Raw genomic sequence first — 18,476 nt, 5'->3', positions numbered from 1 at the left:
AAGAGACTGCTGGTTATGAGACAGATGACAAGGATAGTGATGAGGAACTTAGGAACACAGATGGTGAAGGGAGAAAAAGAGTCTCAGCTAAGAAAAAGAGTGGGGGGTAATAAGGCTTCTTCATTTGGCACTAGTCCTAAAATTTTACCAAAAACTGCTAAAAAAAGAGGACCTCTAAAAAGTATTCAGGTGTTAGAAGAAGACATATACTAAGGGATGGGTTGTCTGATGGAAACATGGAAGGACGAAATTTTGGGCCTGGGCCAAATGTTGGAGGCCCAAGAGGAGGACAGAAACCAAGCCCTGTGGGCGTGACAGAGGGTGGTGACAAAAATAATGTGGGTGAAGGGCTTCATGAGTCTGGTTCGGTTCCAACCAATGTGGAGATGGATAGTGACTATGAAAAGCCGTATGAGTATGAGAGTGAGGCCTTCAACAGCCCAATCTCTTCAGAGGACGAGGGTAAGACAGCATTTGATCCATTTGATGAAGATAGTGAATATGGTGAGGTTGAGTTCAAGGTTGGACAATTGTTCCCAACAATTGAGCTTTTCAAAAAGGCACTAAAAAACTACTTTGTTTATGAAAGAAAGGACGTCTTATACATTAAGAATGAGAAGCATAGACTGAAGGCAGCATGTGCAGCTGAGGGTTATCCTTGGTTGATATTTACTTCTTGGAATTCTGCCACTAGATACTTCCAAGTGGAGACCTTATTTGATGAGCATACTTGTGCTAGGGACTATGGTAGTAACATGGCTGACCGTCAATGGGTGGCTTCTAAGCTAATTAAAAAACTTCTCATTCAACCCAACATGAAACCAAGACATGCAATGGAGCATATGATAGAAGAGTACAATGTCCAGCTGAACCCCGGAATGATCGCCAGGGCACTTAAAGTTGCTAGAGAAGTTGTAATTGGTAATTCCAGGGAACAATATGGAAAGGTGCGTGATTATCTGAATGAGCTACATAGGAGTAATCCCGGGTCACAGGATTAGTGGAGACAACCCCAGCCATATTCTTTTTCCCTATTTGATAGGTTATACATAAGCTTGGACACATGTAAGAAGGGGTTTAAAGAGGGTTGCAGACCTCTTATCGACCTAGACGGTTGTTTTCTGAAAGGGTACTACGGTGGCCAACTATTAAGTGCAGTGGGGCAGGATGCCAGTAACCATTTATTTGTCATAGCCTATGCAGTCGTTCCTAACGAATGCAAAGACACATGGAAGTGATTTTTGACACTCTTACAAGAGGACTTGGGAGAAGTGAGGCAGTTTGGTTGGAATTTTATTTCGGACCAATAGAAGGTAACATGACTAAGTTACTACGTTCCTATTGGTTGTTTGATGTTAGGTTTGATATTAACTTTTATGAGTTAAGGTTGTTAGGGTGTTATGCATAGCCTAGTGGTTGCTTGATCTTAACTTTCATAGTACCTTCATATGAGTTAAAGTTGCAAAATTATTAAGTTATATGTATGAATGGTGAAACCATGCTTGTACTCTGTTCTTGGTTGGTGCTCATTTGTTTTTTTTTTTAATTTATGATACATGAAGGGTTTGGAGTTGGCAATTAAGGAAGTAATGCCTAATACACACCACAAAAACTGTGTGCATATCTGGAAAAATTTCATCAAGCATTTCAAGGATCAGCAAACTAAACAATTGGTATGGGAATGTGCACGATGCACCACGTTCCAAGAGTTCAATACTGCTATGGAGAAAATGAAGAAAGTGAATATGGGAGCTTGGGAGTATCTTCAAAGGTTTGAGCCTGCAGTGTGGACTAAGGCTTACTTCAGTCACGGTCCCAAAGTCGACAACATCACGAAAAACATGTGCGAGTTATGGAACGCGAAGATTGTTGAATACCGGGAAAAACTAATTCTGACGATATGTGAGGACTTACAGTGCTACCTGATGAGAAAAATGGCCACACACAAGAGAAAATTGGAGGCTTATTCTGGTCAGTTGACCCCAGTACAACAAAAAAAGCTAAATGAGTTTGTCAAGCCTAGAGCCAACAAGTGGAGAGCAATTTGGGCTGGAGACAACGATAGAGTTCTTTTTGAAGTACATAGAGGAAACCACAAGGTTGGTGTAAATCTGTAGCAAAGGACATGTACTTGCAATGTTTAGCAACTCACTGGTAATTCTAACTCCTATGTAAATTCGGCTATATATTGTCTAGGGTATTATTTCCTAACTAAAATATTGTACTCTGCTTCAAGAATGCTTTGCAGGCATGCAGTTGTAACCATGTATAAGATAGGGTTGAAACCAGAGGAGTTTGTGCATAAGTGGCTGACCATGGAATCCATTAGGGCCACTTACAAACACTGCATCCAACCTGTCAACAGTGAAGAATACTGGATTCCAACTACTGCTCCACCATGTGATCCTCCATCAATAAAGAGACCTGCACACTGCCCAAAAATGAAGAGAAAGGTGAACTCAATCGAGAAAGAAATGCACACCAATAAAGAAAGGAAGTATTTTGAGGTCACATGCAGTAAGTGTGGACAAACTGGCCATTACTACAGGACATGAAAAAATGAAGCAAAGGATCCTAACTGGAGACCCATGACTAAGAAAGAGAAACGGGCAGCTAAGGGAAATGATTTGCAGATTGTAGTTGCCAATGACTCAAGCCAGAATATGCCACAGATATCTTAGGGTTCGATTTGTCATGCTATGCACATTGTTAGGGGTTTAAGTGTCATGTCCTTTAATGGTCAAGGTTTGATTTGTCTTATTTATGTTTCGTTACTCATATCGTTAGGATCAGCCATAGGAGGATTGATGCATCACTATTTCGTGGTACATTTTAGGCTGAATTGAGTGGATTTTATCCATTATTCTCACACTTATTCATAGAATTCGCATGTTTTACATTTTTCTTCCTAATTTTGTGCTATGATTGAAAACACGCTTCTTTGGCCATAAATTTGCTAATTTTAATCCTCTCTTATTACCATTCAATGTCGTGATATGTGTGTTCAGTGTTTTCAGGTTTTATAGGGCAGGAATGGCATAGAGGATGGGAAGGAAGCATGCAAAAGTGGAAGGAACACAAGAAATTGATGTTTTGAGAAGCTGGAAGCGACGCGTACGCATGGACGACACGTACGCGTGACTTGTGCAGTAGACATACGATGTGCACGTGTGGCTAACGCTTACGCGTGGCCAGTGCCGAGTTCAAGCGACGCGTACTCATGGCTAACGTGTATGCGTGACAGAGCGTCACGTGCTACAATTACCGAAAATGCTAGGGGCGATTTCTGGGCTGCTTTTGACCCAGTTTCAGGCCCGAAAATACAGATTAGAGGCTGCAGAGTGAAGCTGAAAGGGGGTCATTGAATCATTCACTCTCATTCACACAATTTTAGGTTTTAGATGTAGAATTATAGAGAGAGAGGCTCTCTCCTCTCTCTAGGTTTAGGGTTTCTTCTTTCAATTTCTCCTTAGGTTTAGGTTCAATCTTCCTTTAATTTAGTTTTCTCTTACTTTTATTTGTTTAAGCACTTTAGTTCACCTTCTTCTCTTGTTAATTTTCCTTTTTTGCCATTTTTATGTTTATGAGCTCTTGTTACGTTAGATTTCTTTTAATCCAATTCATGTTTTCCATGTTTACTGTTACTCTTTTTAATTGTTAGTCATTGATGCTTGAAAATTAGTTGTTTTAGATTTAATATTCTTTGTTAATTTATCATGCTTTTATTTTGTGCCTACCAAGTGTTTGATAAAATGCATGGTTGGATTTTAAATTAAATTTTTGTATTCTTAGCTTGGATTGAGTAATTTGCAAACTCTTGAATTGTCAAAGTCTCTTGTTAGTTGGTGATTGAAAGTTGCTAGTTGGCTTGAGCTTCACTAACTCTAGTTTTTGATTAGGATTTGTGAACTCAAGCTGACTTGCTCACTTGACTTTCCTTCAATTGTTAGAGGTTAACTACGTGAGAGCAATTTGCAATGACCATCACAATTGACAATGATAATGAGGATAAGAATTTCGATTCTCAACCCTTGCTAGGACTTTTTCTTAATTGTTAGTTATTTTCTTGTTATTTACATTCCTTGCTTATTAAACTCAAAACCCAAAAAGATACAATCTCATAACCAATAATAAACTACACTTCCCTGCAATTTCTTGAGAGACAACCCGAGGTTTGAATACTTCAGTTAACTTTATTGGGTTTGTATTTGTGACAAACAATTTAAACATTGACTGGGGCTAATTTGTTAGTTTAGAACTATACTTACAACGTGATATTTTTGTGAAATTCTTTACCGACATTTTTTCTCCGTCACATGCAGTAAGTGTGGACAAACTGGCCATTATTACAGGACATGCAAAAATGAAGCAAAGGATCCTAACTGGAGACCCATGACTAAGAAGGAGAGACGGGCAGCTAAGGGAAATGATTTGCAGATTGTAGTTGCCAATGACTCAAGCCAGAACATGCCACAGGTATCTTAGGGTTTGATTTGTCATGCTATGCACATTGTTAGGGGTTTAAGTGTCATGTCCTTTAATGGTCAAGGTTCGATTTGTCTTATTTATGTTTCGTTACTCATATCGTTAGGATCAGCCATAGGAGGACACCAATACAAATGCAGCTCAAATGGATCCTTTGGTAAATATTCTTTCACCTGTAGTGATATTGTTGATATTTTTGTTTGACTACAAAGTTGTTGTTCTAGGCAAAAGCAAGGAAAAATAAGAAGAAGCAACCTAAAACGTTTGAAAAGTCTAATCCTTCACATGATCAAGATCATGTAGATGAGATCCCCCTATCACAAACTGTACCATAGGCAGAAGAGGTAAAGTTGTATGCCGATATTACTTTTGCACTTGTTAGTTGCCACACATCTCAATATGTAACTATCTCATTTTGGTGTTTCAGCCTGCACCTGAAGCAATCAACATGAATCATCCACAACCTTAGCCCAACTTTACACCAGTGGTGAACCAGGATCAAAGGATGAAGCACCCTATTGTTAGGCCCCCAATGCCTCCCACAGCTGCTCCACCAACGGTTAACCAATCTGCTCCACCAACAATGGGAATCAGGTCGTGTGTTCCACCACCACCACCAAATAGCATATCTACTGAGACAATGAACGCAACAAGCTCTGGGATTGCTTCTAGGCTATTCAAGTTTATCCCGACTCCTGGGTTTATCCCACCAAGAAAGAAATAACATACGCAGGGATATGACATACTCATTTCATGTGTTTTGACTGTTGTTTTGGTTACGTAAACCAATGTTTATTTTGCCTGATACATTATGTCTTTTGTCACTTTTGTAAAGGGTTATATGTTGCCATGGAATGTGTGTTGCTACATTTTTAGAGCATCTTTTTATGTTGGTTGTTAACTGCAATCAATTAATATAATATATGACTTGTGTTTGCTTTTCGTAAGCCTATTGTCAACTTCATATACGTCCAACTAACAAGAATAATATCATATGAAAATATAGCTTCATTGACTCCAAACAAAATATCATAACATCGTATAAGTCTTAACATCAATTCACATAGTCATCCTCTAACTTAGTGTCCTAAGGAAGTTTGTAACTACAATTCCACAGAAAAATACAATAATGACTGAAACACTAAAACACCTATGACCATTCTGCATATGTTTGCATCTCTTAACTTGCAATTCTAAAGTATATACTCTATGCTCTAGCTCCCTCACTTTCCCAAAAAACATCTCATCTGCAGCCACATGATGATCTTCGTTTTGCTTCCCACCTTCAAAACCATTGGATTTTGAGCCTTCAACATCAAACAATGCAACGTAATCATCAAGCCAGGAAAAGTATTTACAGTGTGATCCTAAACTCTACAGTATACAAATAATGGCAAGAACATTCTAGAAGAAGTCACATTAAACAAAATTAACAATAATTCAAATCACCTTAAAGTTTGGACAACCATAAAACAACTTATTAGGGTTGAGCTTTGTAGAAGATAGAAAGAGAATCGCATTAGTTCCACAATGGCACTGTGGAGCATTGAACCTCTTCTTCTTTATCGTCTTCCGTGGTCCAACACTACCAGTAGAGCCAGTCGTTGCACTCCTGCCTCGTCGTTGCCTGCGTCTCTTCTAATTTCGCGAAAGGACATTTTACTGAGCTCTCTCATGCTGCTCATGGCGACCTAGGGCTTCACAAATTAGTCAAAACGAGGGGGACAAACACCAACTACGTATATGAAGTCTCCTTCCCTCAAAACGACCATGTTTTTTGTTGGCGTGGATAGGGACAATTAACCCCCTGACTATTGGAGGTGTCCACATCTGCAGCATTCATCCACATCAGCAAGGTAACACACGCTCACCGTGATAACTCAGCATTTTTCGTTCGTAGTTACCGGAGATTCACCTACAGGGTCCGCCTTGTGTCACGGAAATATGGAACAGGGACCGAAGTGGATTACAATATTCATCAGGGGTTGCTTTGTCATTCTGCGAAATGGTCAGGGGCTGGGTTGGTGGTTCACTCTATCAAGATAAATAATTGCTAGGCTCCATTATATTTTTTGAATCAATATATATATATATATATATGGCTCAGTTTACTTTGTTGTTGCAAATCATCAAGGATCTCATGACTATATATTTTTCAAAATATGTAACGAGTTGTAGATATTATCATATATTTACTTTATTTTATCTGTAATAACTGTATACTATTTTGCCAACGGTTATAGTTCAAATGACATAGTCTCTCCATACTCATCTAGAGGTGGTGGATTTAAATCTCACTTCTAATTTAAAATTTTTTTTTATCATTTTATAAAGGATTTGGAAAACCCTTGCTTACCTGATGAAAGATCTAGAAGCTCCCAAATGTTAGTATCAATTTCAAAATCATCCCAAAACCCTGGATCCATTTCCACATCACTGATTGATCCATTCACAAACCTCTTCAATCTCTCACTCACTCTTACCGCTCCAAATTGCTGCAATGCCGAAGGAATCTACATTAATCAAAATATAACATACAACATCATGCATTATTTTGGTTTGTTTAATTATTTAATTCTGCTTATCTATTATTTATTCTATTTGTTGTAATTGCATCTTTGTCTGTGTTTTTCTTGCTTGAATTGTATGTGTATATTTTCTGAGAAATCCCTCTTGGCAAAGATGTGGGGGGGGGTTGTTCCACCGGTGATTCGGAGGGTTGGAGGAGACAGAAAGTGAAGTGTTAAGTTAAAGTTAAATTTAGAACTTGAATACCTTAGATAACTTACCTAATTTCTAGTTTAGTTAGGTCTTTAAGTTGAAATCTGAGTGTCGAAGTTCTAGGAATACCTCTGGCTTTTCCGAGACCTTTTATATTAACAATGTGGGCACCTTTACCATGCTGAGAACCTTCGGTTCTCATTCCATACATATACCTGTTGCTTTTTAGATGCAGGTCGAGAGGCACCTCGCTGAGCGTCTGGAGTTTCCTGTGCAAGCGAAGTGTGGTTATTTTGGGATGTTGTATTTTGTATTTATGCTATGTATATATCTATATAGATTCTCCTCTATATATATTTTATGTTTATCCCTCCTAGAGGTTGACTTGGAGAAACATGTGTTTATTTTGTAGTTTGAGTTATATTTTGGGTTGTATAAATATATAATTATATACTCTAACCGGTCTTAGCTTCGCAGGTTGAGTTTAAAGCTTGATATCTGTGTTTTTGGAACTCTGATTGATTCGTATATTATGTCTTTAGCCTTCTTTTGATCTTACCTATCCGTTTTACGATTATCCATGCGAGTGTGAAACGATTTTCTGTTTTCGCTTTTACTTAACTTCTTCTTCAAGGCTCCTAGATATGAATTCTTTCAACTATATTTATATAAGACTTTTCTTTTAGAGGTCGTAATAGCTCGCCACTTTTGCCTTACGACTTAAATGTAAGGCACTGTGTGGTAGAGTGTTACATTTATAAGACCAAAGGGATAGAATAGTAACTTCACCCCCTCATTTATGACATGCATGGTTACCAAAGTAACCTTAGAAAAATGTGCAAATGATTACGAAAAGACGTAACGCTTCAAGTTCGTAAAAAAACGTCGAGTGTCCGACCTAATCCTTTGAAAGGCGGTATGCCAAACATGATGCACCAACACTACAAGAGATTAGTCCGACCTACGAATGCTTGAGCCCGACCTAATGAAGCCTGATCTCAAATAGGGACACTGTTCATACTCTAGCCGAAAAATATGGCCAGACCCAAAATGAATAAAGCCCAATTAAGATATGTGACCCAATTGGATCTACCTGACCTCATAGAGATGAGTTCCGTCCAATTTATCTAAACAAGTAACCAACCCCTACTATCTCTCCTACTCTTCTAGAAAGGAGATCTTAACAACCTCCCTAACAAGAAGGAAACGACTACCCACCACTAAAAGTGGAACTACCCTAAAAAGTGGTTATTGACTCTACCTCTACTATTATAAATATACTGACACCTTCATGTATACTTTGAACCCAATCTACTAAAAACCTATTAAAATCCTTACTAACTTAAGTATTGAAGTCCCTTACAGATACCACTCCCCACCTTCTCACGAGGAACTCGATCGGCAACATCTTGATACCAGTTGACGTCGGACGCTGTCCAAAAAATTTGGATCTCATGTTCAGACCCAAAACAACCCAGTTTCAGGTAACCCTCAGAACAAATATTATCATTAAAAATAAATAATAAAAAAATTATAAAAAAATAAAAATTATCATCAACAGAAAAAGGAAAAAATAATAATAAAAATACCTAAAAAATAAGAAGGTAGTTTTATTTGCATTATTTGTCTTGGTATATTCATGACAAGGAGAAAATGGGAGAAATTTTTTTTTTAATAATATGGTAATTTTTTTTTTGAAAAATAAATATTTATGTATTATTCATGTTGTGAATGGTTATTGTCATCATTATTCATGATGCAACATGGTAATGAACCATAAATGTTGTATATTCCCATGCATAAAACATGTGCATTCACTAGTACTATGTTACATGTAGGATTGGAAGTAATTATTATGCCAATAATAAATAATTAACCTGTAATACTATGATAATTTTCATAATATTTTGGTTAAAATGTTCAAAAGACATGATCTATTAAGCTGCAGAAAGAAAATAAGAAAAGAAAAAAATTAAGAAAGAGCATAGTATCCCCAATCTACAACTGTCAACGAAAATAATAATTAAAAAAAAATGTACATCTAACTAAAATATTGATATATCATTAATGAGTTGAACTAAACTTCTGTCAAAAATCAAAATAGAAGAATTTAGTAGGTGATATTAAAATTTGAAATTTTAAAATAGAAGAATTTCCTCGTATTTTACCATCTATTTTATATAAATTATTTCATAAATCTTTATAATGTTATTAATATTTCAGTTAATTTTTTTTTATTTTTGAAAGTTTGTATTGAAATTTTATATAAAAATAAATGATTAAATCTTTACTAACAATTTTGATTAAAAAATATAATATTTATTTTTTGAATATTCTATAATTCATCTCTTTTCGAATATAAAAATTAATATTCTAACAATATTCATTCTTTTTTAATATCAATTTTAGTTGATATTTACTAAAAAATATCTAATATAAAAATTTAACGGTAAACTTTTTAATTATAGTAAACTAATAAAAAAATTTAATGGAACCATAAAATCGTATATAATTAATAAAAAAGTTATTTATATACTAAAATATACATGTGTAGTAAAAGAATTATTATATTGTGTCACATATATAAGCCAGAGCAAAATATATATATATATATATAGTGTTAATAACAGTAACTTGTTTTTTTATTTTTTTTAAATTAAGAGTGAGATTTGAATTCGTAATTTCTAAGTGAGTATGGAAAGATTATATTATTTGAGTTATAACTCGTTGGCATATATATGTATTGTTTAATTTATTTTCAATGTGTATTTTATATTTCAACATATATTTTATACTAATAGATAATTTTAGTAGCTGATTTTAATATATATATAACTTTATTGAATAATTAATCTTTATAAAAAGTTTAGGTTCTTCTATCATGCTCCTGAAACTTATATATATAATTTTAGAAAAAGTATAGGTAAACAATGAAAATACTAAATAATGTGAAAAATGGATATATCGAATGTTCATTTTACTAGGTGTACGCATGATTATTCTAATATTAAGATTTAGATGAGTAATTTAAAGGTGTAATGTGTTTTGATTTGATTGGTAGTTGTTATGTTGTTTAAAAAAGTTATTGATTATCTAGCATTACCCAAAACTTTATGTTGGATCTAATAATGGCCGAAGAGATGATTGGAGAATTTTATTATGATTGATAGTAAATTTAATCATTTAGGTGTATAAGTCTAATAGTGATATAGGTTAGTTAAGTCAGTTAACTTATTAGTATATTAGTTATATAGTTTGTTACTAATGTTTCGTAAAAAATAAGTAGCCAACGAATTATAGGTCAAATGACATAATTTATTTATACTTACTCAGAAGTCGCAGCGTTATTTTATATATGTTACTTTGACTTGTATGTGACACAATAATAATAATAATAATTAGTTTTAATATTTATTTTTTTTATCCTCTCTTCATATCATAAATACTAATATAATATCAGGAGCCTTTTTATTGATTTTTTTTATTCTATTTTTTTTTACTACCACATGTATATTTTTTATAATATATTGCTTAAAAAACTCAAAAGACATGATCAATTAAAAAAACAAAAAAAAGAAAGAAGGTAGGAGGAGCATTAGTAGCCACAACCTCCAACTGTCAATGAAAATAATAATTAAAAGATATTTTTTTGATCATCTCTTCATATCATAAACATTAATATGGTATAGGAACCCATTTATTGATTCTTTTTTATTCTATTTTTTTTAATTTACTACCACATGTATATTTTTTTATAATATATTGGTTAAAAAGTTCAAAAGATATGATCAATTAAAAAAACAAGAAATGAAAGAAGGTAGAGGGAGCATAGTAACCCCAGTCCCCAACTGCCAATGAAAATAATAATTAAAAGAAAACATACAGCTATCTAAAATATTAATATATCATTAATGAGTTGTACTATACGTCTTTTAAAATAAGGGAACTTAACAATAACTCAAACCAGATATTTTTAGATTGAATAACTAATCCTTATTCATATATAAAAAAGGTTTAGATTTTTTCATCATTGTCAAAAGTTTAGATGTAATTTTATGTTTGACATGATGACAGTTGAAGAGATAATTAGAGAATTTTATTATAATTGATAGTAGGTTTAAATTCTTATACATTTAATTTGTTTTTTAAATTGTACTCTGACAAAATTTACAAAATTAATAATTAACTGTGATGCTTTAGATTTGGTTTTCATAAAAAAAATCCAAGTGAATCTGCTCTTGCCATCCACCACAGTAAAAAAATACCTATGTCCTTCATTGGAAAGGACAGAAATAGGACCCCAGATATCCATATGAACTAAGTCAAAACAATCTTTTATCTCAGTCGTACTAAGATTAAAAGATAATTTCTTTTGTTTTGCAAAATGACATGAATCACAAGGAAGTTTTGAAAAATCTATAAAAGGATAATACTTCTTCAAAAAAATCAATTTATGCATGGGTATGTGTCCTCATCTAAGATGCCAAATGTTGTTGTGCTCACTGTGTGAATGTGTGGTGGGATGAGTAGTAGTCGTAGTTGCTGCCAATGAAGCTTGCTTTGTTGGAAGAGGGGGAAGTGAGAGAATTTTGGTTCTCTACTCATTGTATATAACCCTTCTATACACTTAGCAATGTCAATCATCTTTGATGTAGATCGATCTTGTATCTCATAACACTTATCATTGATTAATAGTTGACAATATAAGTTTGAGGTTAACTTTGACACAGAGATCAATTTAAAATCAAAAGAATGAATGTATAAAACATTTTTAAGAAAAAAATTTTTAGAGAATGTGATTGTGCCAATGATGGTGCTAACAATTTTTGTCCCATTTGACAATATCACATTGATTGGAGCAATATTTTGAAAACTTGCAAAATCTTTTAAGTCAAAAGTCATATGATCTGTTGCACCAGAATTAATGATCCATAGTGCAAATTTTGGAGTGATAATACTCATAATTCTTGTATTAAAATGTAATGCAATGATTTTACCTGGAGTGGAAGTCTGAATCGAATTAGTCAAAATTTGAGTTGCATTATGAGGTTGTTGCTGCACACTTTTGTCTTTGATCAACTCTAACAAGGCAAATCTCTGCTGTGGAGTGAACCCAGATCTTGATATTTCAGTGTTCTCTTGGATACAATTGAGTTGGGATTGTTTGTCACTGAGTATGATCACGTGATTGATGGTGGTGTTATGTTGCTGCTTGATAGAAATGGGAGGAGTACCCATGCTTCTTATAACATATATCTTCTGTGTGGCCTTGCTTGTTACAATGAGAGCAAGCCAATGTAGCTCCACGGCCTCTACAATGGGAGGATCTGTTTACCATGTTCGCCATTTTGAGAAATCAATTAATCACAGAGTAATAAGAATTCAGATCTTCTTCCTTCCAACTCGTTGATCGGAACAGCTATGTTCACCAAGAAAGAATCTTGCGAAATAGTCTCTCGTCAAACTCTATTGGATGAGTTTGAAGGAAGAAGTAAGAATGGAGAAAGAAAATGTCGAAACAAAAATTAGGGATAGAAAGAAAATGGCAAAATTGGATTGGATCTCAATTCACAACTTTTTTTTTTTAATTTGATTCACAGCTTGGTTGCTCTCAATCGCTCACCGCACCATGAAGAAAATCTCATGTCCTAAACTATTCAAGCTGTAATGTTGATGGTTTGATGAACCAGAAGGGATTAAGAGAGGGAGAAAAATAAGTTCTTCTCATTGTTGAAGAGAATGAAAATTTTTCTTAAAAAATATTTGTTGAGTTATTACACATTATATACTATGTACTCTGTATATACTCTCACTACAAAATAATTACAATGGTAAGCCTATTATTGATAAAGAAATAATTTAGGTAACAATAAGTCTAATAGTAATATATGTTAGTTAAGTCAGTTAACTTACCCTATTAGTATATTAGTTATATAGTTTGTTATTAATGTTTCATAAAAATTAAGTAGCCAACGAATTATAACTCAAATATCATAATTTATTTATATTCACTCAAAAATCGCAGCGTTATTAGCAAAATATATATATATTACTTTAACTTGTATGTGACACTAATAATAATAATTATTAGTTTTAATATTGATTTTCTTTTCGATCCTCTCTTCATATTATAAACATTAATATGGTATTAGGAGCTCTTTTATTGATTTTTTTTATTCTATTTTTTTTACTACGGCATATATATTTTTTATAATATATTGCTTAAAAAATTCAAAAGACATGATCAATTAAAAAAATAAAGAAAAGAAAGAAGGTAAGAGGAGCATAGTAGCCACAACCTCCAACTGCTAATGAAAATAATAATTAAAAGATAACCGTTTATTGATTCTTTTTTATTCTATTTTATTTAATTTACTAGCACATGTATATTTTTTAATAATATATTGGTTAAAAAGCTCAAAAGATATGATCAATTAAAAAAATAAAAAATGAAAGAAGGTAGAGGGAGTATAGTATTCCCAGCCCCCAACTGCCAATGAAAATAATAATTAAAAGAAAAACGTACAGCTACCTAAAATATTAATATATTATTAATGAGTTGTACTATACGTCTTTTAAAATAAGAGAACTTAACAATAACTCAAACAAGATATTTTTAGATTGAATAACTAATCCTTATCCATATATAAAAAAGGTTTAGGTTCTTTTATCATTGTCAAAAATTTAGATGTAATTTTATGTTTGACATGATGACAGTTGAAGAGATAATTAGAGAATTTTATTATAATTGATAGTAGGTTTAAATCATTTCGATGTATAAATTTAGCAATAACATAAATTAGTTAAGTCAGTTAACTTCCTCTGTTAGTACTTAATTATATAATTTGTTACTAATATTTCATAAATAACAAGTAGCTGTTACTTGTCATATATATATGGTGCTCTTCTATATGAAATAATAATAATAATCATTAGCTTTAATATTGATTTTCTTTTCCCTCTTTGTATTATAAATATTAATATGGTATTAGAAGTTTATTTTTTATTTAAATATTAATTTCTTTTCCTCTCTTCATATCATAAACACTATAGTCACCAAAAAAATAAAAAAGTCACAAAAAAAATACTAATATAATATCAGAAATTCGTATTTTTTTTATTATTGATCCTCTTTCTTCTCTTTATATCATAAATGGTATCAGGAGTTCATTTTTTAATTTTTTTTATTCTATTTTTTTATCGTCACCAGTATAAATTTTATAATATATGAGTTAAAAAAAAGTTAGAAGAGAGCATAGTAATCTCAACCCCATAAAAAAATAATAATTAAAAAAAATATACAACTAATTAAAATATTAATATCTTTAATGAAGTGTACTACCGTCTGTCAAAATAAAAAAAATTAAGGAGATGATATTAAAATTTAGTGTTTGAATGAATAAAATTTATTATTTAACTATTAAAAAAGGTAAAAAAAATTAATTTTTAATTTATAATATAAAAATTAAAAAAATTTTAAATAGTTAAAATTTACTAAAATAAATAAATTAGACAAAAGTTGGACCTAAATATAAAATGCCATATGATTGATATTAAAATTTATGAGGCCAAAAAGTGTTTAATTTATCATATTTCGGTCTTCATTTCCTTACAAGATTTGCACGAAAATGAAAAGGAAGATGTTCTAGATTTTAGACTAATTTTTATATAAATAAATTAAATATTTTATTTATTAATATATATAATTCTAAAAGTATTTATAAAATTTTTAATATTATTTATTTTATTTATAATATAAATGAGATAATTATAAATTTATAACGAGATAAGTTTGAGCAGTTAGTACTAAAAAATAAGCGATTTTTTTATTTCACTCTTTAAAACAAGCGATCTCTTCACTATTTTCTTTATTTATTTCATTAATTACACGCTTTTTTTAATTTAAATCAATTTAATTTAATCTATAATTTAATTTAAAAAAAATTATATACTCTTTTTTGAGTATTAATTCAAATAAATTAATTTTCAACAGTATACTGATTTCCAAAAGAAGACTTTAAATCACTAATTCTAGTCTTTTAAATTGTTTTTTTTTTGAAATAATTAATCTTTATTTATATATAAAAAAGGCTTAATTCTTTTATCTTTGTCTGAAACTTATAAATATAATTTCATGTTCGACCTGATGATCGTAGAAGAGATGATTGGAGAATTTTATTGAGATTGATAATAGGTTGAAATCATTCAAGTATATAAATTTAATAGTGATATAGGTTAGTTAAGTCAGTTAACTTATTCTGTTAATATGTTAGTTATATAATTTGTTACTGATATTTTATAAAAAGCAACTATCCGTTACTAGCACTTTTTATATATATACAGATGGTGTTATATCGTATATGTGACACAACAATTATAATAGTTAGATTCAATATTGATTCTTTATCCTCTTTTCATATTATAAACACTAATAAAGTTATTGATAATTTTGGTATTTTATTTTTAATAAGTTTATATTCTGTGTTAAGCTAAGTGTGAAAGTGAACTTTTCTCCTTTTATGATCATACCAACTATAGAAAAAAATTGTATCCAAAAAAGTTGTCATAAGTCACATCATAACTATTCATAAAAGAAAAATATAAGTAAATATGATATCCATAAACCAAATTAGGTATAGTTGCAATATTACATTAAAGTAATATACTAGGACTACACTATAAAAAAATGATTTAGTGTTGGTTCAAACATAAAATGGAAAAAAGATATTGATTAAAGGATTTCTTAAAATCTCTCAACTCTAGACCCTGACCAAAGGGGAAGATGAAATTAAAATTTATAAAGCCAAAAAGTGCTAGCTCCACAGCCATGAACTGATTCATTTTTATTATATGTTGATCTTTATTTTTTTATTGGGTTTTCAATATCATAAGCGATGTAAAGGTGCTCTAGATCTTATAGTGGGTTGTACTCTTTAATAACTATTATGTCGTGTGTTATGTATCCGTCTTGTTTTATCATATACTTTACATTTATTTATAGGTTCAATTATTCCATAAATTTGTATAACTTTATTAATGTTTTAGTTATGTATTTTTTTTTTAAAAAAAGTTAGTATTGAATTTTTATATTAAATAAAAATAAAGCAAGTACATTCTTATTGACATTTTTTATTTTAAAAAATGTAAATATTTATTTTTTTTAAATAATTTATAATTTATGTTCCATCAAACATAGAAGCAAATATTCGAAAGAATGTTCTGCTCTTTTTTAATAGCAATCTTAGTAAAGATTAAAGTATAAAAGTTTATTTAATATAAAAATTCATTTACAAATCTTTTAATTATAAAAACTACTTAATAATAAAATCGTATAAAATATTTAATCCTTATTTATAAAAGAAATGGCTCAATTAAGTTTTTCCATTATTGTATGTATGAAACATATAGATGTTACTGACAACTTGATTACCCATGCCTTCATTGGCTGTCTACAACAACGCCGTTTGGTCATACTTAACGCTATTGCCGTGGTTTCTTTAAACAAAAAAAAAAAGACTTTGGCAACAAGTTAATTAATCGGATAGCAACTTGCTCTGACTCCAAGGCTATAAATGAGCACATGCATAAGCAAAGATGAGACATCCATCACAAAGTAGAAACTAACTAATTAAGGAAATTCAGGAGAAAAACAACAGAGAGAAAGCAGCAAAGCTTCACAAGTAGCGATCAAAGAAAAGTGAGATTATAATATTACCTCTCTCTCTTCACCTTGTTCAATTATTTGGGGTTTTATATATGTTAATTGTTCAATATCTCATGCCATTTATTTGTAGATTATCAATGATGTTTGAATAATATATAACGCCATTTGCATTATTGCAATTTACAAAGTTTTCTTTTGTGATGAGGATTAACAATGTTTGTGCAAAGTCTACAGCCATGATGAAAACTTCAAGAACTATATAAAGTTATAAACAAGTGTTTTTTATTATATTGTTCTTTAATATATAGTACTGTATTGCCTGCGTTGCCAGAGTATTTATCTAATGTAATAATCAGAATTAGTATATATCTGTTATAATTAACTTTTGAAAAATATTAAAAAACCATCAAAATTTATTATTTTTAGTTAATAATTAATTATTAATATTTAAAAATATAAGTTAAAAATATACTATTAAATTATTAGACTAAAATAATTAAATTAATAATTAAAAATATTAAAAAAATAATATATTAATATATTAATTTTTTTACTTTCTACAGTATTTATTTTATGGTAACCCAAAAGTGTATTTTAAATACAACGTGATATATATATATATATATATATATATATATATATATATATATATATATATATATATTAAGTGATGCACGAAAATTCTGAAAAAAAAAAGTTTATAGTTAAAAAAATCTGCATTGATTTTATAATTTTATGAGTAAATGCTCAATTCAATTTGTGTTTATTTTTTTAAAGATTAAGGTGATTTCTGTCCTAAAAAGACATTTTAATTCTTAAAAAATTATTTTAGAATAATACGATTTTTTGTTAAAAAATCTATTAAATAGTAATAAAAATTAATATCGTAGAATTTTATTTATAATTTATGATGTTTTAAATTTTTAGAGACTATTAATAAATTTTATTTATATTAGTGACTAATTTTGATAACTAATTTAGTGTACACATAGCATAACCCGAGCTCACCGTTGCTCTCCAAGCAAAAGAAAAATTTAGGATTTCAGCAAATAATCATATTACATATACATAAAAATTAGTTATTAGTATAAAATATATATTAAAATATAATAAAATATATATTAAAAATTATTTTAAATAATATATATTTATATATAAATATATAATAATTAACTTTAATAGTTAATTTTACATTTAAATATAATTTTTTTTTTGGGCAAAGGCAGAAGAGAGAACTAGAATTGCATAACCTACACTTATATTACCATGTATTTTACTACTAAATTCATATTATAATTAAAATACTTTATTTACATATATATATATATATCGAAAATATTTGGTAACCAAAGAAAATCAGCCAAAAACAACTATAACTTACCTTATTTAGTATTCATTAATTGTTACGACAATTAATAAATGTTAAATAAGGCAAATTCTAGCTGTTTTTTTGTCTACCTATATATAACTTTCTCAAAATCAGATCTATTATTATCTGTACCTTTACTAACTGATGTACAACTATCAGAACAATGAAGCATCTTCAAAATATTTCCAAAGAGAAGAATGGCGGGTTTGAGAATGATGACGAGAACTATAATGCTGC

At 30.5% G+C, this 18,476-nt stretch overlaps 1 protein-coding gene across 1 annotated transcript; it reads left to right on the top strand.

Moving 5' to 3' along the window:
• The first annotated feature begins 236 nt into the window (after window positions 1–236).
• On the top strand, window positions 237–2,555 carry LOC112769562 (uncharacterized). Its single transcript, XM_025814070.1, has 3 exons — window positions 237–947; window positions 1,563–2,099; window positions 2,145–2,555. The coding sequence occupies exons 1-3, from the start codon at window positions 237–239 to the stop codon at window positions 2,553–2,555; spliced, it is 1,659 nt and encodes a 552-aa protein (XP_025669855.1).
• The last annotated feature ends 15,921 nt before the right edge of the window (window positions 2,556–18,476 follow it).

The sequence above is a fragment of the Arachis hypogaea genome, chromosome 18 (genome assembly GCF_003086295.3).
Source record: "Arachis hypogaea cultivar Tifrunner chromosome 18, arahy.Tifrunner.gnm2.J5K5, whole genome shotgun sequence".
In the NCBI taxonomy this organism is placed as follows: Eukaryota; Viridiplantae; Streptophyta; class Magnoliopsida; order Fabales; family Fabaceae; genus Arachis; species Arachis hypogaea.
This window is presented reverse-complemented; position numbering and strand designations above follow the sequence as displayed.

Coding starts and splice junctions, on each gene's coding strand:
- LOC112769562 (XM_025814070.1), top strand. CDS start 237: ATGGAAGGACGAAATTTTGGGCCTGGGCCAAATGTTGGAGGCCCAAGA. Junction 948..1,562: donor CCAGGGAACAATATGGAAAG/GTGCGTGATTAT, acceptor TGATACATGAAG/GGTTTGGAGTTGGCAATTAA. Junction 2,100..2,144: donor TACATAGAGGAAACCACAAG/GTTGGTGTAAAT, acceptor TGCAATGTTTAG/CAACTCACTGGTAATTCTAA.